This window comes from Pavona decussata, unplaced genomic scaffold (assembly GCF_977016875.1).
Source record: "Pavona decussata unplaced genomic scaffold, jaPavDecu1.1 SCAFFOLD_602, whole genome shotgun sequence".
NCBI lineage: Eukaryota > Metazoa > Cnidaria > Anthozoa > Scleractinia > Agariciidae > Pavona > Pavona decussata.
In genome coordinates, this window is record NW_028145860.1 from 499980 (window position 1) to 526278 (window position 26299).

Genomic DNA, 26299 nt, shown 5'->3' on the forward strand with positions numbered 1-26299 from the left:
TCTAAAATGACAAATTTCAGCCTGGATGTTCTTAATCTGGCACTTGTCCTTTTATGCGGGTGTTTACTGTATATTTGGCACTTTTATGCTCTGATGACTCCACACAAATCCTCAGATAATTTTGCTTCAGTTCTGTTTAAACACTTAGGATTTGTATGGAGCCATCGGAGCATACCTGTAATCTGTAAATTATACGGTGCTGATTTTTGGCAATAAATCACAGTCATAATTTTTAAAAAAATCAAATATTTATGACATGACACTTTGGTACTCTATTGTCATTGTACATAACAGTTGATTTTCATTTAGTAATATCTGCCCTACTTATAACCGACAATGATAGTATCAGAGATGTGTATCTCACATGAACCTAGTAAACTGATCTAGCTTCCTCTAACTCAGTGCTTAGAGCATGAGGCAGACTTCAGTACAAAAATGGAATTAAACTGCTGTCAAAGACGTGACATCTTTTTTCTTAGAAGTCTTATGCTAATGACAAACTGAATATCAATTTACTTACAAGTTCACTCACTCTGTACTAAAAGTTGAGCACTTTTGCTTGTAGAGTTTTAGAAGCAAGTTTAGCTGAAAACAAGTCGGGATTGAAGAGGAAGCGAGGTGATCCTTGGGTGCGGTTTGTGGATCCTGTGAATCCCTATGAACGGCAAAGGCAGGATGGGTGTCCTGTGGGATTGAAGAATGTTGGCAATACATGTTGGTTTAGTGCTGTCATTCAAGTACGTACTTAAATGTGGTTTGTTAATTTGTGTCCTTCATTTTTCTGTGGTAATTCACCAGAAAGAAAAAAGATGGTGGCTGTACATTTAACCACAATACCTTGTGAACCTATCAAAGCCAATAGGCATTTAGAAAGCCATATTTTTGGTGAAAATTTTCCCTGTACCAACAACATTGTGTATGTTAGGTTTAAAGTTTTTAGAACCTTTCTGTACATTTTTATGAGTGTTTTTAGGGTTTTCTTAGGCTAAGAATTATAGACAAATGTACCAATCACCATCTTTTTCAGTACAGTGGATTGATTATAGCGCAAGGTGCCAGAACAGCCAAGCATTCAAACATTAACGTCAAAGTGTTAAATTGAACATTTTCAAAATAAGGTTAAAAGGTCCCAAGTGGAAAGAGGAAATGTTTTTAGTTAGAAGTAAATATTTTTGCAGGGCTGAATTTTACACTTGAATTGCACTAGAAGAGATTATCATCATTAATTGCAAATGATTTTCTACTGTGTAGATGGCTTAGTATTAACTCTTTAAGCCCTGATTAGTAACTGGCATCTAATTTCTCCTAACCAGATAATAAGTAAAGAAATTAAGGTCATGCATGAGAATGAGGGAAATGATCACCAAAGATATGAAATTGTCAGGTGATGATTAAACAAATTCTCCCAATTTGACCAGTACCATAAGAAGTACAGTATAGAGGCAAATGGTAAGGAGAATACAAATTTTGATATTGGTGCTTAAACTTAAGTTTTCTCAAATTCAAGACATTCTTCATTGAGTTTCTTTGTCAAAAAGAAGCCATGTTGATTGAGTTGTTTGTTCTTTCAACAGTCCTTGTTTCATCTTCCTGTGTTTCGTCGGCTGGTCCTCAACTATGTTCCACCAATTGATCCTCCAGAAAAACAAGAGGTGAATTTCTCAATTTCTTTTTCATATTATTGTTCAAGTTTATCATTTTTTCATTGATGCTGCTTTTTAAGTTGACGCAGGTATAAGATTCAGTAAGTGAGTGGTACTGTTACTGCTTCAATAGCTTTCATCAACCAACTGAAAAGTTGGAGCAGTTTAAGGGGTGGTGAATGGCGTTTCACGAGATATTCATCTTGCAAAATTTCAGTCAAAGTTCATGGGCATTGTCTTGTAACCTTTGTGTTTTGGTGGTAGAAATCTGGCTTATAGAAAAGACTGTCGGTCTTGAATTTATGATTCACCACTGACATATAAGCGAGTGTTTGTTTTATTTTGCTTATCTTACATGTTTGTCATCCTTTATTTCGCAGGATGGTTACCGTGTTGCCTTTATGACTGAACTACGCATGTTATTTGCATTGATGCTCGGCAGTAAAAGGAAATATGTGGATCCTACCAAGGCTGTGCAGGTCAGTTTTCTCACAAAATGTTTCAAAGTTGAACCTAAGAAGCATATATTGCAAGTAATGAATGTAAAGGTTTCCTGTCTAGGAGGGTAACAATCCCAAGATGTTTGTCTAGAACAGGAGCTGAGCACACCTAGGGACCCAAGAAGTTGATCTACCATAGACACCCACTGCAAACACCAGTGTATTTATAAGCCCCACTTGTAGATAAGCCACATCCCAAGTTTTGAAGTTCACATTTGGAAAAAACTTTTTTTTTATCAAAAAATTCAAGTTATTTCCTTAGAAAGACTGGTTCAAAGTTTCACTGTAACGTTTCATAAATCCATCAATCTATTGTTTGACCGTTTTTTTTTTTTTTAAATTACAAATTTACCTTTAAAACTGTGTAAAAAAAAAAAGGCATGTAAAAACCTCCTTAAAGCAATCAAAGGCTCCTGTGAGCCAACTCGTGAATGCAGATGACAGATCAGTAATTGAAATTAAGACGGCTACGGACACTTCCTTGAAAGCTAAAAGAAATGATATCTTTGCCCCATAATGTAACGTTTTACATTATCGTTTTGGCCCTAGTGCCTGGCTTTGCGCTGAGCCCACCCATAAAAACCGCCACCTACGCAGGCTACTTTGCTCGAGCTGATCTCACGAAGGGAAATCTGTTGAACAAAGTGTCGCACTACATTTCATGCCCGGCCTAAATGCGTGAAATTTTTCCTTTGGAGTTCAGTCCACGCAATCTTGAAGTAAAAATAATTTGAAATATGACTAACTTTTGCTAAATAAGAATTATTTCAATGAGAGCTAGTTGTCGTATGGATTTTGCTTTATTTATATTCAATGAACCGCACTGAAAAGGTTTTGATCCTGTACATATGCATTTCAATAAATTCTCCACGGTATGTTTTAAACAGTTGATCAAAATTCATCGACCACGTCCCTTTGCTTTCCCAACGGAAATTGCGAAAATGGAATATTTTTTCCCTTTCAAACCTCTACGAAAGCTGAAGGGATCAAAAATTGTTCATTTCACCAGAAATTTGCACAATTTTGTTTACGACGTCACTGATGCGTGACATGGCACGTTCCGCTTTCGCGTGAAAACTGACAGCAAAACTCGTTTTTTTAGCAAACTAATCTACTTGATATAATACTTTTGTATGTGAAGCAAAAATATGATGAAAGATGTCGAGTTTTCATGTATGCAAAAAGTTATGATTAGCAGTGAACTTATCAGTTAAGAGTGCTTCTATCAGCCAGACTTTTCTGGCGGGAAATATTTTTTTGGCGGCAAACTTTCACGTCACGTAAATGCTCTGGTTTATTCAAAGAGCTTGCAGACAGTCCACTAATTGAATTTTTAAATTAAATTATTTTTAATTCAATTATTGTTAAATTCAATTATTTTTACATTCTGAAAAGACACCGCAATTTGTGGCAAAAAACGAAAAGACCTATAACTTTGCTCAGATTCAACGAAAAATCTCCATTCTTACACTAAAATGATTGTCAAATATTCTCTACAGATTGAATGAGGATATCCTGACGCGCCGTGAACAGAAAATTTTCGCGTGTTTTCTTCCACTAATTGAATTTAAAACTCATTCACTGCGCATGCCCGAAAGTTAACGACAGAACTGAACGACCAAGCAAAAGCCCACTATCGCTATAACTCGTTCATTGCGCATGCGCGCATTCACGAGTTAAAAATGGCTCCTTTATGAGCCACCAAACTTGCAATTTTGAGCAAAAAATTTAGGCAGAAAAATTTGGCTTATCCACCAGTGTTTACAGTAATTTCTGGTAGAGCTGAGACACCTAACTTAAGTGACTGGAAATAAATAGAACACAATACTTGATTTATACCTTTTTTGCACTGTACAAAAAGATTCATTCATTTAGTCTTTACAGATCAGCAGAGATCTCTCCATCAGCGGATATTCATCCCTCCTCTGATGGATCAGTTTTAAATAGTTTTCAGTTAAAAAGTTACAGGATAATTCTCTGAATTCCAGCCATGGGAAGCCTAAAAAGATATGGCATACCTTTCTTAGATTCTAGCCAAGCTGTATGCAAAATTAGAGCTTTGGAGCATTTTAAAGGCCAAATCACCGCTCTATAAGCCCTTCAATTCCATGTCAAATCCAGCTTTTCTGTGTAAGGTAAGCCATAATTTTTTTTTTTCAGATCTTGAAGGAAGCTTTGAAGTACAATGGTAGTGAAAGTAACCCTGGGAATCAACAGGTATGGGAAGGAAATCAATATAATGTGACAATGTACAGTTCCAGAAAAAATCTAGAACCACCTCAAGGAAGGTCCTTGAGCAGAAATTCCTAGGGGGAAGGGGGGTCTTAAGGATGATTTACACAGTTCGACTTTGTCGTATGCGACAAGCTTACGACAGGCCTATGACATGAATTGTTTCATGTAAATCAAACCTGCAACTCACTTACAACTGTCGTGTATGTCACAGAAAATGTTGTAGGATTTTAAAACATGTTTTAAAACCCTATGACAATCGTAGGGATAAGCAATGCTGAGTTACAAGAGTTGTGTGTGATTTTTGCATGATGCGAGTAGCGCGTGCCCTAGAAATCGCGTGTGGCAGTCGTAAGCAAAAGTTGTACCATCTAAATCAGCCTTTGAAAGACAAAGCAAAGTATGAAGCTAAACTGGAATTTCCTGGGGGGAGGGGATGCAAAACAAAAAACCTTCTGTGGGGGGAGTATGGATATTTTCTAGAACTGCTCAGTGTAGTGGTCTGATGGCCAAGGCTTACTTCTTTACAATGTTTTTATTGATGATCTTCCTTAGGATGTCAGCGAGTTTACACATAAGTTGCTTGAATGGCTTGAAGATTCATTTAAAGCAAAGCACAGCAGTAACGCCACGGGAAAAAGGTCAGTTTTTAGATCACAGATGTAAGGGTTTATGGAGCATGCCAAGGTTTGGGCACATTGATTTTACCCTGCTCTCTGGTAGGAATACACAGAGCAACCACAGCAAATCCCTTGAATTGGAAATTTCCTAACTGGAATAAGGGTGTGTCCAATAAGCCAAAGTGTGTGGAAACATCTTCCAAATTAACCTACAGTTCATTGTTACTCTGGGTCAATTAATAAAATACAACCTACATGTACAAGAAGTATTTCAAACTTCACTTGGCAGTAAAAATTTAGTCCTAAATACTGATGTCACAGGACTAAGGACTTGCATTCGATTGACTGTATTCTGGAATAAGAATAAGCGGAATAGCTGTTAGATTTCTCTTTTGAAGTAAATTTGGGAAGACATTTCTGCACAATTTTGCTGACACTTGAAAGTTTGAGAGCGATTTTCTACTTCAGTAACTCCAGAAACCTCTCATGTGGGATTTCCATTTATCATTGTGTGTATTCCTATTCCAGGATAGTGTCAATCGAACACACCCTAAATAATCAATTATTGATCTCATCATATTCGTGAATAATTTGGCTAACTGTATCCACCTTTTGTTTCTAAATGAAACTTTTGCTCTCTTTTATAGCGGCAATAATCTTAATCCAGTTGTTGAGCTGTTTTTCGGACAATCGAATGTTGAAGGTGTTTATGAAGGTAAGTTTTGCAGTGCCTTGCAGGTACTAGCTGTAAAAAAAAAATGATTATCATAATAGATTTGGTGGAAAATCTAGATTTTGTTTCTTAGAACATCAGGGGCATGGAGAGCCATGGTTTTGGGGGGCATACAGGCTGTACTGCCTTTTAATTTCATTTTGGTTGGCTCCTAAAAATGCATGGTTACCCCTAATTTTCTTTTTGGATTTCAATAGCCCTTGTTGAGATCTACTTTTCCCGCAAAGTCATAAACTGTACAAGAATACCTTTGTACATTAGGAGGCACTGTCCTTAAAAGGGGTAACATTTTGAAACATGTCCTACCCCACTAACCCCTCCCTCCCACCATATCTCTGCTCTGTCTATCACGCATGCAAAACACTTGATCTACTGCTCTGATTATCATTGTAGCTTCTTGGCTTGTGTGTGAATAAACAATTTTGTGTCCTTAAGGGAAGACATTCAGCAAGAAGGAGACATTTGGGGCGTTTCCGCTTCAAGTACAGGGGTATGGTGATCTTCACGACAGTTTAGAAGGGGCAATGGCTCAAGTGGAGATCGAACCTGTTGGACCTGAAGGGGCACATAAATCTGGACAAGAGGTACAATACATATGATGAGAACCATGTCATTGGTAATCTGAAATAAATGTTTGCTTTTATCAAGAGAACATAGTTGATAAGGTAGTTTATAACATAGTGCGCGTGCTTCCCTATTCGTCATCATGGTACACGTACATTTCTCAACATAAGCATGGCCATGCATCCATAAAATGACGTGTGCAACTTGCAGACAAACCTGGGTTTCTGTCGCTTAGTTTTAGTTTGTACAAACGAATTCAAAGAAGCAAATTTTCATTGACAATTTCAGATGAAACTTTCTCGTTCAGACCATACCATTGTGGCGTGTTTGTAAACAGCTGATAAGAACCTTTGTTTTTCGGTACAGCTCATTGGGAGAATTTTGTAATCAATCACAAATAAAGCCTGTTTTCAGCATACCACTTTTCAATACTTTGTTTTCACTATGTTATAAAAGAACAATTGCTCTCAGCCCTTCAATTGGTTGATGCTTTTACCTGTGCGTATATCGAGTTATGGATGCACTTGGGAAGTTTGGAGAGCACTCAAGAAGCTACGCCTCGAGCAACTCTTACGCTTCTCTCGTGCTCTCCAAATTTCCCGCGTGCATCCATAACCCGATATACTGTACGCACGCTAAGCATGAACCAATTCTTAATTTGGTCACTGGAGAGAGATTCAAGTGCTGATGTTTTGATAACTAACCCATTGGTCAGAGTGAATCTAGGAATGGTGAAAGGTGTTGTATGTGGTTTGTATATAGTTAGCAGTGGAGCTGTGCTATGGGTGGGATCATGGTAACATGGAAAACAAGAATAAATTAGTCAAATGAAAGGCATTATTGACTCCATGGGGATTAAGAATGCCGATTTGGAAGATGAATTTTTGTTCTAAGGTTTTGTGGCTTTTTTTCTTACCATGATGTAGAGAAATGCCACAGCCTGAAGTGTGTTTTAAGAATGGTTATAAGCTGGTTAAAGCGTTGCTCAACACTTTAACTTATGTAGAGTACGAAAATGTGACGTCACAAATATTTAAATTTTTGAAATTATTGGATTTTTGGAAAGAGCAGTAAGTTTAGAACTGAGGCAAAATTAGAAGGATTTGTATGGAGTCATCGAATCATAACAGAGCTAATTATATCTCATCCCCAAATTGCAATAAGATGTTGATCTATCCATATTCCATTGCGCATATGCCACACATGACATTTCAATCCTAGCAGTATGTAGGATGTTTGTCCCATGAACCTAGTGTAATGGCCCTAGCTCCCACGAGTCTCCTGTAGCTCAGTGGTAGAGCACCCGAACCAGTAATCGGAAGGTCTTAGATTCGACTACTGATAAGAGCACTCGGATTTCTTTTTTCCGAGTATGCCTGCGTCACTTTCTTGAATAATCATCATTCTCATTCATTCACCAGGCTGGAAATATACCATCACATTTCTCTCATATACCACACGTTCGACATTCCAATCCTAGCAGTATGCAGGATGTTTGTCCCATGAACCTAGTTTAATGGCCTTAGCTCCCACGAGTCTCCTGCAGCTCAGTGGTAGAGCATCCGAACTAGTAATCGGAAGGTCTTAGGTTCAACTCCTGATAGGAGCACTCGGATTTTTTTCGAGTATGCCTGTGTCACTTAGTGAATAATACATCATTCAAGATGCTGATTTTTAGCAAGTATGCATTTTACATTATGCTTCTTCAGAATATCTCAGCAAATCCCTTTATTTCAGAAATTTATTTTTCGTGACATCATCACATGAGGACTCTATTCATGATGTTAATAATTATCATTGTTTTGTCTTATCAGCACTGGTTTACCAGTCTACCCGTTGTACTCAAGTTCATGCTTTCTAGATTCCTGTTTAACCAGTCAACTGGCAGAGCAGAGAAAATACATGAGAGATTTCTGTTTGACCGTGTCATCTTCATGGATCGGTATGAATGATTTCTAGTTTGATGATAATTCCTCAAAATTTTCCACATTTCTAGTTTTGTTACAATTTAAGGCCCGTTTAAATGGTTTCGACATTTGACCAACATTCATTCAACAAAAGTTGAACGGATGTTTGGCAAATGTTGGATGAACGGAGTGTTCAAACGGCTGCAACGCCATTCAACATTTTCAAGAACAAAGGAAATGTTGAATCGATGTTGAAAGAAAGTTAAAACCAATTTAAATTTGATTCTAGCTTTCAACGTATTTTTACGCTTCCAACAATGTTGAACGACCTGTTCAAACGCCCCCGACACTGGTTCAACAAAGTGTTGAACGCATGTTGAAGCAAATGTTGAAACCGTTTGAGCGGGCCTTAACTCAACTAAAAATCTATAAACCTCTTCAACTCCTGTAGTGTCCCATGCCTTTGGCAAACTATTACATAAAGGTGTAACATGTCGTGAGAGTATACCCAGGGTTAATAAATGATGTTTCCATAACCTTTACACCGGTTAGACTCTGGTGGGTAATGTGTCAAAAGACGAATCAGCAAGTGGAGGAAGCCTTACAGGGGTGGGATGGGAAGGTGGCCGAAGAGGCAAAGGGGCCTGTAGTTAGGTTTTGTGCTAACATACTATTATTGTTAAGTCATGTTCAAAACCTTAAGTTCTATAAGAAAATTTGTCATTTCTAGAGAGCACTTTTTCACATGCAATTATTGCATACCACTTGAATATCTAGTAATAGTTTTTCTAACCTCAAGCATGAATTATTTATTTAGACAACAAAAACCATTTCATATTTTAAATTAACTTAACTTAATCAATTTCTCGAACTTCTTTTTGAGTTTGTTTGTTTGAAACTCCTTATTTCGCGAGTCTAGGTCCTCGATTTTAGCGCCTCGAAACTCGAACGTCTTGACGTCCGAGACGCGAGAATCAAGTTTGGAGGACCGAGTCAAGACTGTCAACTTACTTTTGAGCGGTACTGTATCTTGAATTACCAACTGCGCTAACCAATGACAATGGTTTGATTTAATACACTGATAGATACATGGAGGGGAGCAAAGAAATAACAAGAGCATACAGAGAGGAGGTAAAGAAACTTAAGGAAAGAAGAGCCATGCTAAAAAGCAGCCTTGAAAAGTGAGTGCATTTTGTGAGGGTATCATCCATTGCAGTAGAATCTAGCTTTATTCACACCCCTACTGATCATTCCACTTTCACTTGGTACAGTCAACTCCCTTTATTGCGGACACCCTCGGGACCGCGAGTTAGTGTCCTTAATAGCGGGAGTCCGTAATAGGAGGAATTTATTTCAGTCAAACGTCTCAATTATTTATTATTGTCGAGAATTTAGCTGCTGTCTGTATTATCGGGGTGTCTGCAATAGCGAGGTGTCCGCAAGGCGAGAGTTGACTGTATTACCTTCATTGTCTTGTCCCAAGGAAGTAAAGTTGGCACAATCGTTTCTTCTCTTTTCTACTTGTTGATAAGACAATTCTAAGTCATCACTGAAATCTTAACTACATTTTACAATCCATCATACCGACAAAGATGGCGACTTTTACTTTTACTCATAATCCTTAGGGTACGAAAACCCTAAAATCGCTCACAAAAACGCGTCGAAAAAATTCTTAAAACTTCAAACCTAGCGTGAGCATTGTTGTTAGTACAGGGACGAATTTGCCAGAAATATTGCTTTCTTTGTGCCTATTGGCTGTGCTAGGTTCACAAGGCATTGTGGTAATACGTACAGCCTCCATTTTTTTCAGACGGTGGATTACAATATTACAGTGACAATTAATATAGCGCCAAAATCCAAAAGTTCTAAGGCGCTTTACAAAAGTGACAAAAATTCATTACAAAAGCAAACAAACAAACAAAAAACTTATATAGAAGAAAGATTCTTGCAGTTATCTACGCAACCAGACTATTGCGAAAAAACCTGAAAAAAAAATTCAGGTTTGAACGGGATTCGAACCCATGACCTCTGCGATGCCGGTGCAGTGCTCTACCAACTGAGCTATCAAGCCAACTGGGAGCTGGTCATGTTCTGAGTTGCGAGAATCTTCTATATAATCTTTCATCTGCAGTACGTATACATGCTTCATAAAAAAAACTTACAGTGCCAATAAAACATTGACAAATCGCACAGTTTTGTTTTCTTTCTAGAGACAACCATAGATGGTTTCAAAAGTTTCCAGTAGGTCACACCAGTTGCCTGTCGTTATAATGGAGTTTTGCATTACTCATTTTCCCATCAGGTATCTTAAGTATGGACAAGGCTCCAAGCGATGTCCCATCCAAGATGTACTAGAAAGCACCCTAACATTTGTACATAGCACTCCCCCTTCTAGTGACGAGCTCAACTCTGATGTAGATATGAAGACCCCCATATCTGGCTCCCCCACCCCCATGCACACCAACAACCCCTCCCCGTCACCGTGCCCCTTGTCAGAAGTACGGTGGAGCCCCACACCACGTCACGTGACAGAGACGGAAGTCGCTGTGATGGAGGAGTGTTTGCGAAGATGGAGGCATGAGATGGAGCAGGATGTTAAAGGTATTGTGGACTGTACATTTGATGGGGTGTCTGGAAAAAAGCCCTAAGTAACTTCAGATAAATTGCTAGATTCTCCTTCTGAATTGCCTTATATTGCTTGTGAAACAAAAGGAGAATTTGACCTTACATCAAAAGTCACTTGAGGCCTTATTCCGTGCACCCCTTCATTTGATGGGATTTGTGTAAAATTGGGTTGTGTATGAGCTGAAAGCCAACACGGCCTGAAGCACTACGTTGGCTATGCGCTTTTTTCGATATAAAATGGCAAAATTCCCGCGCGCTGATTGGCTCGTAGCTATTGCCCATAAGAGTACAGACAATAAAAATGACGTCAGATGTAACGTGCGCTTTCTCAATGGAAAATAAAGCCAATTCTACTCGTGCTTTTTCCATGTTATTGTAAAAAGCAAATCAACAACAGTTTTCTATGGTCTGTACTCTTGTAGACCATAAAATGACGCCATAAAATGTTCAAAACTTGGCAGTGAAACCACTCGCCTGCGGTTCGTGGTTCCACTTGATTTTTGAACATTTTGTGGCGTCATTTTATGGTCTATAAGAGTATAAACCATAGAAACCTGTCGTCGATTTGTTGGGCAAACCCCAACCTGTGGTCGATTTGTTGCAGACAATCCCTGGATTATAAAGAAACATAGTTGAAAGAAGTATTATTAGTTAATTGAACGGATTTAAGAAGGGGAGCCTCCTTAAGTTCAGCAATTTTAATGTATAGTGCAATGTAAGTATTTTTCTTTTCTTTTTCTGCTGGAAAAAATTCGCTTCATAGCTACTCTTCAATTCGAGTTAAAGTAAAGTCTATGTACGTATGTACAATGTATGCGTAACATTATTTGTGTTTTTCCTTCAAAGATCTTAACGCCCATCTTCAAGAAACCGAAGAAATGATTTCGACCATCTATGACGATGCCAGTCTTAAAAAGGTGAGATGGAATCAAACTTGTTTTCCAAATTGCTCAATGGCAGATGTTTGCGTCTTACATTTGCGGTTTGCTTTAGAGTTAACAATGTCAGTTAAATCTAAAACATCCCTGAGTCTGAGACATCCTTGAAGCAATAACTCAATTTCCTTGAAATTTTGTTAGCCAATCAGCTGATTTTAACGATTTAAGGACGGTGCCTACTATTGGTACTGTGCATACGTTCTGCGCATCTTCAGATGGTCTGAGAATAGTTTGATTTCTTAACGGCGGTGCCTGCTAAAACAGATATATTTTTGCGCTGTTTAAAAGTACACGGGAAAAGCGGATCTTAGCAAGGGTTATTCGGATACGAAAAGAAAATTTGGGGTAACCACGCATTTTTCAGAGATAATTAAGCTTCAATTTGGGAAAAAATGCCATACATTACTTTGTATTTTAGCGCTTTTCAGAATTCTTGTTGCTTAATTACCTCTAAAAAATGCGTGGTTAGGCTCAATTTTCTTTTTGGATGCTAATAGCTCTTACTAAGATCTGCTTTTCCCGCATAGCTTTAAACTGCATTAAAATACCGCTGTATTAGTAGGCACCGTCCTTAATCCAAGTGGAACGCAACAATTCAAGGACTTCAAGATGAAAAGTACAGTTAGGGTGCGTTTTTTTGGGAGAATCCAAAATCGGATTTGTGATCTTTGATCATACGGATCATGGGGCATCAAAGGAACCGACGAATCCTTTGCAGAGTGGATTCGTCGGTTCCTTTGATGCACCATGATCCGAATGAGCTGAGATCACAAATCCGTTTTTGGATTCTCCCAAAAAAACTCACCCTTAGTCAAGTTGATTCAGGCCGGATCCATTTTCACACAACGTTCACGCCATTAATAAGCCCCTCAAAAAAATCTTTCAAACAATATAAGCCTGTTTTTATTTAGAATTTTATTGTATACTTCTTTCCAAATTGCATAAAGAACTGCATACGCACATCTCTTACTAAAGTCAAGATGAATTGTTTTATGTACTTAAGTTTAGCTGGAATGTTTTTTTGTCTGTTTGTGTTCAGTTGCCGTACCGATTGCACGCAGTTCTTGTTCACGAGGGACAAGCATCTGGCGGCCATTACTGGGCCTATATTCAAGATCCTAAGCAACAGAGATGGTGCAAATTCAATGACATAACTGTCAGCGAAGTCACGTGGGAAGAGGTGTCCCATGAGTCACTGGGTGGGTATCGTCACGTGAGTGCCTATTGTCTCATGTATATTGATGCTCGGCGTGAGGGCTGCATTGATGCTGGCAGTGCTATTCAGGAGCTTCCAGCAGACTTACAGGAGCTTGTTGACAAGGACAATGCCGAGTTTGAAAACGAGTTGAGGGAATGGGATGAGAAGCAGTTGAACAAAGCGGCTGTCGCAGGTAAGAGGAACCAAGCAAAAGTGGGAATGATACGTTATTTGAAACATCTTTCATGTATATTCATACTCATTTATTCTTCACGTGTATATTACGAACTCACAATATGACCAGCTCCCAGTTGGCTTGATAGCTCAGTTGGTAGAGCACTGCACCGGCATCGCAGAGGACATGGGTTTGAATCCCGTTCAAGCCTGAATTGTTTTAAGGTGTTTTTGCAACAGCCTGGCTGCGTAGATAACTGCGATAATCGTTTCTTCTAGATAACCTGTCATCCACAGTGCGTGTGCATGTTTCATATAAATACAGTCAAACCTGTATTAAGCGGTCACCCTCGGGGAATGGCTAAGTGACCGCTCAATACAGGTTGACCGCTTAATACAGGTTGCACAGAATACATCACTTACTTGGTTAAGAAAGTTCGGCGGTAAAATGGTATGACAAAGGAGAGCATGGTATTGAAACAGACTAGTAAAACATTAACGCCACGATTGTGCAGCTCATTAGAAGCTCAATTGCCTGGCACGCTATTTGTTACCATATTTAAGTGGTTTCCTTTTACAAGGTGACCGTTTAAAACAGGTCAAGACAATAGAAACAGCTCGCTGGGACTTAGTATAGGGTGACCGCGACCGCTTAATAGAGGTGACCGTTTAATACAGGTCAGAATTACAGTAAATAAGGGAAGTAATTTTCGGGACTTTGACAACTGACCGCTTAATAGAGGGTGACCGCTTAATACGGTGCCGCTTAATACAGGTTCGACTGTACCTATTCGTTATTCACGGGTATATTACGAACTCACAATATGACCAGCTCCCAGTTGTCTTGATAGCTCAGTTGGTAGAGCACTGCACCGGCATCGCAGAGGTCATGGGTTCAAATCCCGTTCAAGCCTGAATTTTTTTCTAGGGTTTTCGCAGCAGTCTGGTTGCGTAGATAACTTTGAGGATTTCTTCTTCTATATGATGATATGTTATTTGTTTGTTCATTTGTTTCCTTTATGAGTGAAAGATCCTTGCAGTGTTGCTAGCTACTTAGCAGCTGCGAAAAGAGAGCCTGTTGTGGACTCAAAATTCCCAAACAAATTCTACCTGAAAAACTGTTTTAGTCGCACAGTGGTCATTGACAAAAATTAGGCCATTATTTTGAAGGCTAAAAAAATGAAATTCTACCAATATAAAGAAAGACATTGAGCTTGTTACAGTCAATTCACGTCACGCGTGACCAGTATTTCCGAGAATGAAATGAACATTCGAATTTCTCTTTGTAATGTCCGACATGCGAATGGAATGTTGAACATTTCTCTGGAAATCTTTCCGAAAAAGACGCATTAACAGGAAAAAAAAGATCCAAAATACTTGGGAAACAATTGTTATTCTTGAAATACTTAATGCTGTAATGTAAAGAAACATTTATAGCTTTATACCGTCCATAAACTAGGGAAATTTCTATGGGAACTCTGAAATCTCATTGGCGATATTCAAAACTGTCATGTAAATCCCAAAACTCCGTTCAAATTTCAAAAATACCAGTCACGCGTGACTCTGGAAATCTTTCCGAAAAAGACGCATTAACAGGAAAAAAAAGATCCAAAATACTTGGGAAACAATTGTTATTCTTGAAATACTTAATGCTGTAATGTAAAGAAACATTTATAGCTTTATACCGTCCATAAACTAGGGAAATTTCTATGGGAACTCTGAAATCTCATTGGCGATATTCAAAACTGTCATGTAAATCCCAAAACTCCGTTCAAATTTCAAAAATACCAGTCACGCGTGACGTTGATTGGCTTTAACACCAAAAACTACTACCAATTAATAGATAAATGGATGTGGCCTTCTCGATGTACTCACTTACAATAGGAAAACTTGCCCGTACATGCAGGCTAAGAATTCAGATGACATTTTGTGGTTCAACTCAGATCTGATTCATTTTTATTCATTTCCACGCAGAAAACCAGTGTAAAGCCATAGTTCTCAGGCCAGATATTGTCATCGATGCTGAATCCGCCTCCCAGTCTCCTCAAATGTCTGAAAACGACGAAGAATCCGCTCTGAACTCCCTGGCCGAGGCTGCAAGGAGCCAGGGAGTAGAGGAAGCACTCACACAGTGGTGTATTCAACAGAGGACCCGTCTGGAGAGGCTCTTACGGGAGTACTCACCCGAGTACCCTGGAGATGTGCGCTTGGAGCACTTTGCTATCTATCTAATGAAGTGTAAAGCTCCCGAGTGCACAATAAGCCTGGCCATACTGGAGCAAGTTGTTGAAGACATCAGAACACAGGAAGAAACGTGAGTTGCTGAACAGGGAGGGAACTGGGGAGGGCAACTGTTTTGCGTCCACTTCAAGATGGCGGATACTATAAATCACACTTAGCTACCTTTTTTAAGTTAGAAAAAGAAATGACCACAAGAAGAGTCAAACCACGAGTCGTCGGATTCCCAAGCGGAAATCTTACCACTAGACTACCGACGACTGGCTGCCATATTTTACAGTTCTTTTGGCTAGATATGCTTACCCCAAATATAAAGGCTAACCGCAAGCTTCCTAAGCTAAATTAGGTTAACCTGAGTGCTATGTAGGTTAACCGGAGAGCTATGTATGCTAACCGATGTGCTATTTAGGCTAACCGAAATGTTATTTTGTTAGTTGCCAGTCTGTCACGGTAAGTATCCGCCGTCTTGAAGTGGCCGTAAAAACAATTGCCCGGGGAGGGTTGGAGTAAGAACATCTGTTGTGTGAGGAAAAGAGGGTTTAAGAGGATTTGATGACAATAATGGTATCGTTTGTGTAAGTAGAGCTTACTTAAGGACGGTGCCTACTAATACAGAAGTATTTTTGTGTGGTTTATGACTACGCGAGAAAAGCAGATCTTAGCAAGGACTATTGGAATCCAAAAAGAAAATTGGGGGTAACCGCGCATTTTCCTGAGATAATTAAGCAACAATATTTCTAAAAGGGCCAAAATATAAAGCAATATATGGCAGTGTTTCCTAAATTGAAGCTTAATTATCTCTAAAAAATGCAAGGTTACCCCCAATTTTCTTTTGGGAAACCAAGAGCTCTTACAAAGTTCTGTTTCCTCCGCATAGTTTTAAACCGCGCAAAAATATTCCTGTGTTAGTAGGCACCACCCAAAGGAAAACCGAGTATTTCGAGATGTGCAGAACGTATCCGCAGTAACAATAGTAGGCACTGTCCTTCAGGTGTAGTGGTTATATAGTAGTTACAAGAACACAATCATGGACAAGTGAACTTTGAAGAAATAATTGTTGTCTCCTTTATGCTTCAACTGTCATCCGAGTTGACGTATTCAGTCGCTGAGCAACGCAATGTCTGATTGGTTGATGGACTCCATGCCCGTCTATCAGCTTGACTGATTTGCTGGCTGTTATCCCTTGGAGCTTCCAAGGCAGTAGACTACGAGCAGTCTCCCTTTTGCTCGAAAATCCGCGAGGAAAAACAAGCACAATATTGGGCGAGGCGCGAGTTGCACGCGCGAGCGGCAAAGCCGCGAGGAGAGCGCGGGTGCAGGGCCCGCGTTACTCGCGGCCTTTCGCTCTTGCGCGCGACTCGCGCGTTTAATTTCGTGCTTGCTCAGTTGTTTGCGTTCTCCCCGCGGATTTTCGAGCGGAAGAGAGACGGCTCGCAGTCTACCAAGGAGGCAATGTGTTCTAGCTAACCAACTGACATTGCTTTATTCTGTTTCAGTCTTCTTATGGTGAAACAGTGGGGACAGAATCGTTTGAATGCTGAGCGAGAATCAGCAAATATAGAATACCAGGTAACAAGCTCATCGCTTTAAAACCATTCTTGACAAACATGTTCCAGCGAGGTTTACAACTACAGTCTACTCCCTTTATTGCGGACACCCTCGGGACCGCGAGTTAGTGTCCTTTATAAGAGAGTCCGTAATAGTGGGAATTTATTTCAGTCAAACGTCTGAAATTTATTTTTGCCAGGGATTCAGCTGCTGTCTGTATTATCGCTGTACTTGCGTAATAGCGAGGTGTCCGCAAGGCGAAAGTTGACTGTACTTGCAGAGATGCCATGATTTGCTGTGTAATTAGTATTATTCCACACTGTTTCAGGTTTACATTTCAGGCGAGGGTACAAACACATTCATTTTCCTGCATTTAGCCCGGTCTACACTCGCCAGTCACTTTTTCCAAACAAATACTTCAAATTTTTGTAAGATTTAAACTTTCATGAAGCTCATTCTTGAACGCCTGTGACTTCAACCTTTGCCATTTTGCTCAGTAATTTTGTCGTGTCCTTTCAGATGCTGATATTCTTCAAAGATAATGAAAATTTGGTCACCTGACCCCACCCACCAAGGACTTAGTTGTCCTTTACTTGGAGTGAGCCATGTTGTACGTGCAAATTATTCCCTCCCCAGTTTCGTAACATTGATGCCAAAATTGTCCTTTCCAAAGTTCATAAAGGGACTGGGCCCTATAGTTTGCACATTGTTCGAATTGCGTCGTATGAACAAATGAACCGCATCGCCAGAAAGATGACATAAAAATTTATTTAGTAAGTTTACCAAGTTTGGTTGTGTTTTATTGTGTAGTAACCAGGCTGTGACCTGTCAAAGGTCGCCCAAATTCCATACAAATGTCTATTCGAAGATGGCGTCCCGCGAACTTCCATACAAATGTTTGTATTCGAAGATGGCGTTCCCCCAAATTCCATACAAATGTTTGTATTCGAAGATGGCGTTCCCCCAAATTCCATACAAATGTTTGTATTCGAAGATGGCGTTCCCCCAAATTCCATACAAATGTCTATTCGAAGATGGCGTCCCCCAAATTCCATACAAATGTTTCTATTCGAAGATGGCGTCCCCCAAATTCCATACAAATGTTTCTATTCGAAGATGGCGTCCCCCAAATTCCATACAAATGTTTCTATTCGAAGATGGCGTCCCCCCAAATTCCATACAAATGTTTCTATTCGAAGATGGCGTCCCCCAAATTCCATACAAATGTTTCTATTCGAAGATGGCGTCCCCCCAAATTCCATACAAATGTTTCTATTCGAAGATGGCGTCCCCCAAATTCCATACAAATGTTTCTATTCGAAGATGGCGTCCCCCAAATTCCATACAAATGTTTCTATTCGAAGATGGCGTCCCCCAAATTCCATACAAATGTTTCTATTCGAAGATGCCGTCCCCCAAATCCATACAGTCTCTAATTTTCCCGTTTTTTGAAAACCTTCTACACGGTTGCAATCTAACGATGGAACCTCAAACTTGGTAAACTTACTAATTCTAATGTAATCTTTCTTGTGATGGACTCCAATTTCTGATTAAATGAAAATTTAAAAACTCATCTCAATTTCCATTTGAACTCCGGAACGGACAATTTTACTAGCGAATACCAACAACATGTGCCCAATTTTAGAAGAAAATTCGCTTAGAGGAATTTCTTAGCAAAACTTATTTTTTGACTTTCCCAAATCGTGAGAGGGAACGCTTTCTATCGTGACTATACATGATGGTTCAAATTGAAATTATTTTGTTTCGATCTCTGTTAGTGAGACTTCTGTGTTTTTCCTCTTTCAGGGGTGGAAAGAAAAGTACGTTTTGTTTCAAAAAGTTAATTCGTGTTTTCTCACGGGACTTGAGCACCTTCACAACAAAAAGTAAGTATAATGCGACGGTGCAAATTTAAAGGGGAACGCCCTCCACTCTGACAACAAATTTGCGTTAAATTGTTTGAAATACTGTCTATATTCTGAATTTCATCTTGAAAAGTGGAAATAGCATTCAAGTGTACTTAAAATTAGATGTGATTTTCGCTTATGTTCACATTTAAATTTCCCTCGCGCCGCCATTTTGGATTTTATGACGTCATTCGGTTGCCCCGGTTGTCAGGAAGCTGAAGTTCTTTAGTGTGAAACAATTGGGCAACCGAATGACGTCAAGAAATGCAAATTGGGGGCCCGAGAAGTTTAAAAGCGAAAATAGGCGATGATCAAATCCTGTTTTGTTCGGCACGGAAATACTATTTGCATGTTTTCCAACGAAGTTTGAAATTAGATATTTATTTTCAGTAATAAGTTAGGCCGCATTTTATCTTCCAAAGGCCGATTTAGATAGTCAAACTTTTGCTTTCGACTATCGCATGCGATTTCTAGTGTGCGCGCTGCTCGAGTCTTGCAATAAATCGCACACAACTCTCGTCACTCAACATTGCCTATACCTACGATTGTCGTAGGATTTTGAAACATGCCTTAAAATCCTACGACATTTTTTGTGATGTACACGACGGTCGTAAGCGAGTTGTAGGTTTGATTTACACGAAACAATTCGTGTCGTAGGCCTATCGTGAGCTTGTCGCATGCGACAAAGTCGTACCTTGTAAATCGGCCTTTACCCTACTGACTAAGCACAAACTTCGCGACAAGAATATTCCTCTTTGTAGCTTTCATATGAATGGTTAGGGATTTTATTCACGGACACAAAAGTTAAGACTTCCATGCATAACTCACAGAGCCACAGGAAAGTGCTGCTCAGTAACTTAGTAACTTTCATTTGAATGGTCATTTACAGACTCAAAAGTTAGAACCACCTTGTACAACATTATTAACAGCACCACATTAAAGTACTGCTCAGTAGCTTTCATTTGAATGGTCACACTATAGGATTTCATACACAGACTCAAAAGTTAGAACCACCTTGTACAGCATAATAAACAGCACCACAGGAAAGTACTGCTCAGTAGCTTTCATTTGAATGGTCACACTATAGGATTTCATACACAGACTCAAAAGTTAGAACCACCTTGTACAGCATAATAAACAGCACCACAGGAAAGTACTGCTCAGTAGCTTTCATTTGAATGGTCACACTTAAGATTCCATCCACGAACTCAAAAGTTAGAACCATCTTGTGCAGCATAATAAACAGCACCACAGGAAAGTGCTGCTCAGTAGCTTTCATTTGAATGGTCACACTTTAGGATTTCTTCCACTGACTCAAAAGTTAGAACCACCTTGTACAGCATAATAAACAGCACTACAGGAAAGTTCTGCTCAGTAGCTTTCATTAGAATGGTCACACTTTAGGATTTCACCCACAGACTCAAAAGTTAGAACCACCTGGTACAGCATAATGAACAGTACCACAGGAAAGTACTGCTCAGTAGCTTTCATTTGAATGGTCACACTTTAAGATTTAATCCACAGATTAAAAAATTAGAATCGTTAATACGGCGTGATAAACAGTATTAAAGGAAAATACTACATCCATTGACCAAGAATGCGACCCTGGACACGTAAATGATAAGCTCTCCTAGTCTTCAGCTTAAGTGATACTCTTAACCAATGGAATCACTTAAAATAAAACGATACAAGGAGAGGAAGTCGTTTAGAAGGATTGTAACCGATTTCAAACCTCTAAATACGATTTATCCCTGCCTACTTGTCGGATAAAGTTGAAAACGTGTTGATCTTACGAATCTTCTTCTCGACCTCTCGTACTCTGGTGTTTCGAAGAAAAATTCCCTGCGCTAAGACATTTAGCCTTAAGTCATAAGGTTAAACCTGTTGTCAGATGAAGAGCGAAGATTTTTCGCAGGTCTCGTAAAAATGAAGGAGCTTGGCTTGGCGATTCTAAATGTTAGAAAAGTGATTAACAATATCGTGAAAATAATGCGTTGTGTTGTAAGTAACTAGTGCACATCTATTAAAATAGGCTTTATGTGATCAAATTAAAGTAACGTGAAAATGTTGCGCCGAACCGCAGCATTCTGCGGTGCAGACCGAAGTTTCTAAGTAAAATATTTCGGAATGCTGTAAAGAGGAGAATTGCATTGATCTAGCTTACCACTTACGGAGGCACGCAAGAGAATTTCAGTGTTTGCTTGCGATAAGCTTTTCCGGATTTTGCATCATTTCAGTTCTGCGGTAATATAGATGGGATTAGCGGCTACGGTTGGTAGCGGGAGTGAAATTCTAGAAGTTCAGTTTAGTCTTTGTCAAGCACGGTATCTCCTTTACAAAGGTTAGGTATTTTTGTACGGTTTGTGACTATGTGGGAAAAGCAGATCTTAGTAAGGGCTATTGGAATGCAAAATGAAAATTGGGGGGGGGGAGCAGTAAAGTTTTTGAGATAGTTAAGCAACAATAATTCTTAAAAGCCTTACAATACATAACAATGTATGGATTTTTTTCCAAAATAAAGCGTAATTATCTCTGAAAAATGCGCGGTTAGCCCTATTTTTTAAGGGGAGGGGATTTCAATAGTCGATCTAAGATCTTCTTTACCTGCATAGTCAAAAACCGCACTAAAATACCTTGGAATTAGTAGGCACCGTCCGTAAGAAATCAAAGCTTCTTGGACCATCTCGAGATGCGCAGGACGTATCATAGTAGCAAATGAAGGCGCCGTACTTTAGTTGTAGCATTTTACAAATCATCACAGGATTTATCAATCTCGTTAAGACGATCTTCGATGCATGTTTAGTGGCAACTTACCGTGTAATTTGGAAGGAATCAGTTGTGGCCATTTCAAGGGAGTTTGGTTTGGATGTTGTTTCCCTTCTGTAGGATATTGAGCTTAGACTGCCTGTGGTAGTATATGAAATTTCGTATTGTAGAAATTCACCGCCAAGACGATTATAAATTGTTTTCTTTTTACTGTAACAGCAGATATAGGGGGTACACTTCACATTTTTTTTTTATTTTACCACAAGACAAAACAAAAGAACAAAAAATACTTGGTTACATAATATGAAAGAAAGAAAGTTGCGAGAAAGCCTAAAAGGAAGCCATAAGGCTTATAACATTAGGCGCCCTCAAAATAGGACAGCATAAATTTACAACAATTAGGAGTAGGGAGATGAGCCCTGTGGGTTAAGAAGTTTCCACACTTGATATCCAGATATCCAGGTTAAAGGCTCTTGAAACACAGGATATTCAAAAAACCATTCAACTGAAATTCTGGCCTGGACCTTTTTTTCCAGAAGCCGCGAAGCATTACCGTATTTGGTGCACGCCTGCAACCTCAATTCCAGGCTGTTCAACCCAAACAACTCGGGCCAAGCCATGAGCGAACAACTGCTGACCCACTGGCGGCGCGAGTGTTTTCTACGCCTGAATGAGTTAGCGGTGCAGATGTTTGATAGCAGCGATTGGAAATCTGTCTGTGCGGGACTGGAACTAGTCAGTGAATTAATTATACCGTGTATACCCAAGCTGAGCGCCTCGCCCCAGGCTGCCGACGGCGTGGCTGTGGAGCAGGTCCGGAACTGTTGGTGTAACTTCTTGGCGTCTCCTTTGGACGGTAAGAAAACGTAGAAGCTACGATAGTGGTGATCCTATTTCCGAGAATAACTGAGCCTGATTCTTCAGTTGGAGCACTTTTCCACACGCGTCTTAAGGACGGTGCCTACTAATACAGAGGTATTTTTGCGCAGTTTATGACTATGCTGGAAAAGCAGATCTTAGCAAGGGCTATTGAAATCCATAAAGAAAATTGGGGGTAACCACGCATTTTTCACAGATAATTAAGCAACAATTATTCTAAAAAAGCAGTAAAATACAAAGAAATGTATGGTGGTTTTCTCCAAATTGAAGCTTTCTCCTCTCTGAAAAAAGCATGGTTACCCCAAATTTTCTTTACAGGTACCAAGAGCACTTGCTAATTTCTGCTTTCTCCGCATAATTTTAAACCGCGCAAAAACATTCCTGTGTTAGTAGGCACCACCCATAGGAAACCTGAGTAGCTTGAGATGCGTAGAACGTATGCGCAGTAACAAAAGTAGGCCCCGTCCTTAAACGAGAATTTCCTCAACAAAGGGGTTGACACCATCTCAGCTTTGAGGTTTTAAATATACTCTGTACACCGTGGTACATTGTTGACTCGAGCATGCTATAAAGGTTGATTTAGACGGCACCACCGTCGTATGCGACTGCTGCGGTGCTCTCTTTCATCTAAAAAATCACACACAACTATTGCCATTCAATGTTGCCTACGCCTGCGATTAAATCCCACTCATTTCGCGTGTCGTGCGCGTCTAGTTGTAGGTTTATTAAACCGGTTGATTTACAAAAAACAATTATTATCGTAGGCTTTCCAGATAACCTGTACCCTTCAAAAGCTCTATTTTCACTGGACCCTGATAACCTGCAGCTGCATTGTTTTTTAGGGCTGGGATCATTGTTCTGTTGTTCGTTCTTTTGTCCTCTCGACCAACCATGTAAGACGTTGCAAATGGTGCAGGGGGCCCCAGGCTTTCAACAGCATGACGCATTACAAATTAAGTTGTACTGTTTGAATCGGCCCCAAGAATTTCTTCTACAAAGGGTCTGAATTGCAAAATTCGACGTTTGTCAGTCGAGGCGCGTTGTTGACTGAAGCGTCCTCTAAGATAAATGTGCGCAAATGTTTTAAATATCTCCACTGCAAAATGAGGTTCAAGTTTCATATTCTTTGAGCAGACGTAGAGTGTGAAAATCAAACAATTTCACCAGCAATGGCTAACCTAAAGACGTATTCTGAGTTGTCAGTTGTTCAACTTTAAATCGGGGTTGGTTGACAACTGAAGGTAGTTATGGTCAGGTTGTGTCAGGCCTTTTTGCCCTGGGACTTCTTGTTTAAATCAGCCTCGTTCCCATGGCTTTTCCATGAAAACGAGGTTGTGTTTAAATCTCCTCGTCTTTCACTTTCAATTACGATTACTTTTTTAAATTTTTTTACGCCCATTTTTTGAGGAACGTGCAAAATGCTTAGCCGCTTCGACCACCACGCCTTTTCGGGAAAGAGTCGGGGTACTCGCAGTCAGCCGTTTATCTGGGCCTAGTTGCTCGAAGCATGGTTAGCGCTAACCCGGGTTAAATACCATAACAACCTATAGGTTTTAATACCTCTTAACCAATGGTTAGCGCTAACCATGCTTCGAGAAACTCAGCCCTGCTGTAAAACTGAAAATCGCCAACGACATATCACGACTCAAAAATAGAGCTCAAAATCGTCCCTAAAATGCTTGTGAAAATCTTTCTGCGAACGCCTCTGCCTACAGACTCTGCTTAAAATTCCTATTTTTATCTCGCCAGATCAACACCACGCTAAGCTGCAGGAGTTCCTTCCCAAACTTCTTGACGTCACAATTGACACATGCCCTGAAATCAAACCACCACCCGTCATGCGTCCGGTCAGCTCACGTGACCTCTGCGATCGGTTCCTCCGAGCGATGGAACTCGTCAACCCAAACGTGGCGGCCTTTAAAACGTGACGAAGCGGACGACTACGAGGGCTGCACGACGTTTTCCAAAGATTCTAGCAAGCATTTTCCCAACGCTAAAACAAAACAAACGCAAACCTGCCTGTTGGAAAGTGTGATGAGGAATATACCTTAGGAGCTTCCGAAGCCAACCGAGCGTATCCGATGTGGTACGAAGACTTACGAGCCCCTCTTTCGAGGACAGTTTCTGTATTTTACATTCCACTTTTTATGACTGTGGCAGCGTTCTCCATACCCAATCCAAATATACAGCTGTTTCGACAAAGGTTGTCCAAAAAAGTGTAAAAGCGCACGCGACAATGCCGAAAGGTAGCCCAATAAATTTCAGTAAAAGCTCAGAATTCATAATGCCTCGACCGTACAGCGAAGGCTTGAGATGGCGGGCAGTATGGATTCTGAGCTTTTATTGAAATTTATTGGGTATTTCCCAGACTACCTTTCCGCATTGTCGCGTACGCTTTTACGCTCTTTTTGGACAGCCTTTGTTGAAACAGCTGTATATCGGCCTTTACGGTGTACATCGAAGTTGTTTTTCTTCAATTAAGCTTCCAAATGTATACCTGAAAATCTGCCGCGGGCCTGGCGCCAAATTGTAATGTTTTCTAAGTTGTGAAGCTTTTTTGTGTAAATACAGCAAGGTTTAAAAAAGAGTTGTATTTAAGAATTTTGAACGAAGCTTGTCTATTTGTGAATCAAATAAACTCGTCTGGTTTAAGAGTTGTAAGTTATTTTACTCCTTTGCGATCAGTGGACATTTCATTGCCGCGTCAGCTGCAATCTCGTTCCCAGAGCCCACGTTACCCTTGTCCAGCGGAGCGGGAAACGAGAGACTCTGGGATAAAGCGTTTCGGATCGCATTCTCATTGGCTGAATATCTGAGCATGCGTAACCGTTTTCGGCTCTGACGGGGCTGGGAACAAACAACAAAATGGCGGAAAAGATCAGGCTTCGCAAACCACCCGATTGATTTGTTTGGAGCCAAAGCAGAGAGTGAGAATCTATTAAGTCTTATAGAGAGTGTAACGGGTCTAAAGTATTGTGACGGCGACGCGTTTCTCCGGAGAATTTGTACAAATTTCTAGCAGAGCAACGGGAAGCCAAGCCAGGTAAACGCGATCACGTTGAGCAGGCCGAATGAAAATTAAATCTGTCCTCGATAATTAAGACAAAAGTCTGGCCAAGAGACGAAGGTTGTATTTGAGAACTTCGATTTCAGAATTCTGGCCAACATAATTCTTCGCAACCATCGCAACTCTGAAATGCATTAGATCGCTCAGTTTGTCACATTTGAGAGAGTTCCAACCAGCCAACTTGATGATTCACAGCCAATTGTAACCGACATTAAGGACTTTGATAATGTCAACTTTCTGATGAGTAAGACCGAGCTTGATCAGCAACGGAATAATTATATTATCCTTGTTGTCAGTGCTCATATATAGTTAAATGTTGCTTAATGCATGATATTACACAGAAATTGGTTTAACAGGCTGCAATTCTATCTGTTCAAGCTTTGTTTGGATGCAAGATTTGTTATCATTCCTAGTATATGAAGCAGTGATGTGTGCAGAGTACCCAGCACCTAACTATGCACTGTTTATACAGTTGTTTGAGACAAGGATTTTGATGGACTGTCCACATAGTGATACTTATTTTGAATGTTTAATAAAAATAATTATATTGTTTCCTTTGAGGTACCTGAATGAAATGGCTCAAAATTCTTGTATTTTGTTTTCCTTTATGTCATTTTATGATAATATTTGACAAAAAAAAAACAAAGAAAAAAAGAAATCAAACTAGTTTCTAATCATTTCCAGTTTTAGACTATAACATTTTCATTAAACCTCTAAGTCAACATTGACCAGTGGGGAAAGGGGTGCATGCTAAACAAAA

At 39.8% G+C, this 26299-nt stretch overlaps 1 protein-coding gene across 2 annotated transcripts in view; it reads left to right on the plus strand.

Moving 5' to 3' along the window:
- The window catches only part of LOC146449202 (ubiquitin carboxyl-terminal hydrolase 25-like), a 37646-nt gene extending 12522 nt beyond the window's left edge, over positions 1–25124 (plus strand). Inside the window, exons 8-24 of one of the 2 annotated variants that reach the window (XM_085101483.1) lie at positions 566–737; positions 1575–1652; positions 2024–2122; positions 4304–4360; positions 4931–5016; positions 5643–5710; positions 6164–6312; positions 8107–8234; positions 9285–9380; positions 10502–10800; positions 11671–11741; positions 12802–13153; positions 15109–15448; positions 16869–16941; positions 18727–18806; positions 22130–22449; positions 24222–25124. In XM_085101483.1, coding sequence (XP_084957609.1) covers positions 566–737; positions 1575–1652; positions 2024–2122; positions 4304–4360; positions 4931–5016; positions 5643–5710; positions 6164–6312; positions 8107–8234; positions 9285–9380; positions 10502–10800; positions 11671–11741; positions 12802–13153; positions 15109–15448; positions 16869–16941; positions 18727–18806; positions 22130–22449; positions 24222–24400 — 2647 coding nt within the window. In that variant the 3' untranslated portion in view covers positions 24401–25124. Of the gene's footprint in view, positions 1–565; positions 738–1574; positions 1653–2023; positions 2123–4303; positions 4361–4930; positions 5017–5642; positions 5711–6163; positions 6313–8106; positions 8235–9284; positions 9381–10501; positions 10801–11670; positions 11742–12801; positions 13154–15108; positions 15449–16868; positions 16942–18726; positions 18811–22129; positions 22450–24221 lie in introns of those variants that run through there. The other variant, XM_085101484.1, reaches the window with a different exon arrangement.
- The last annotated feature ends 1175 nt before the right edge of the window (positions 25125–26299 follow it).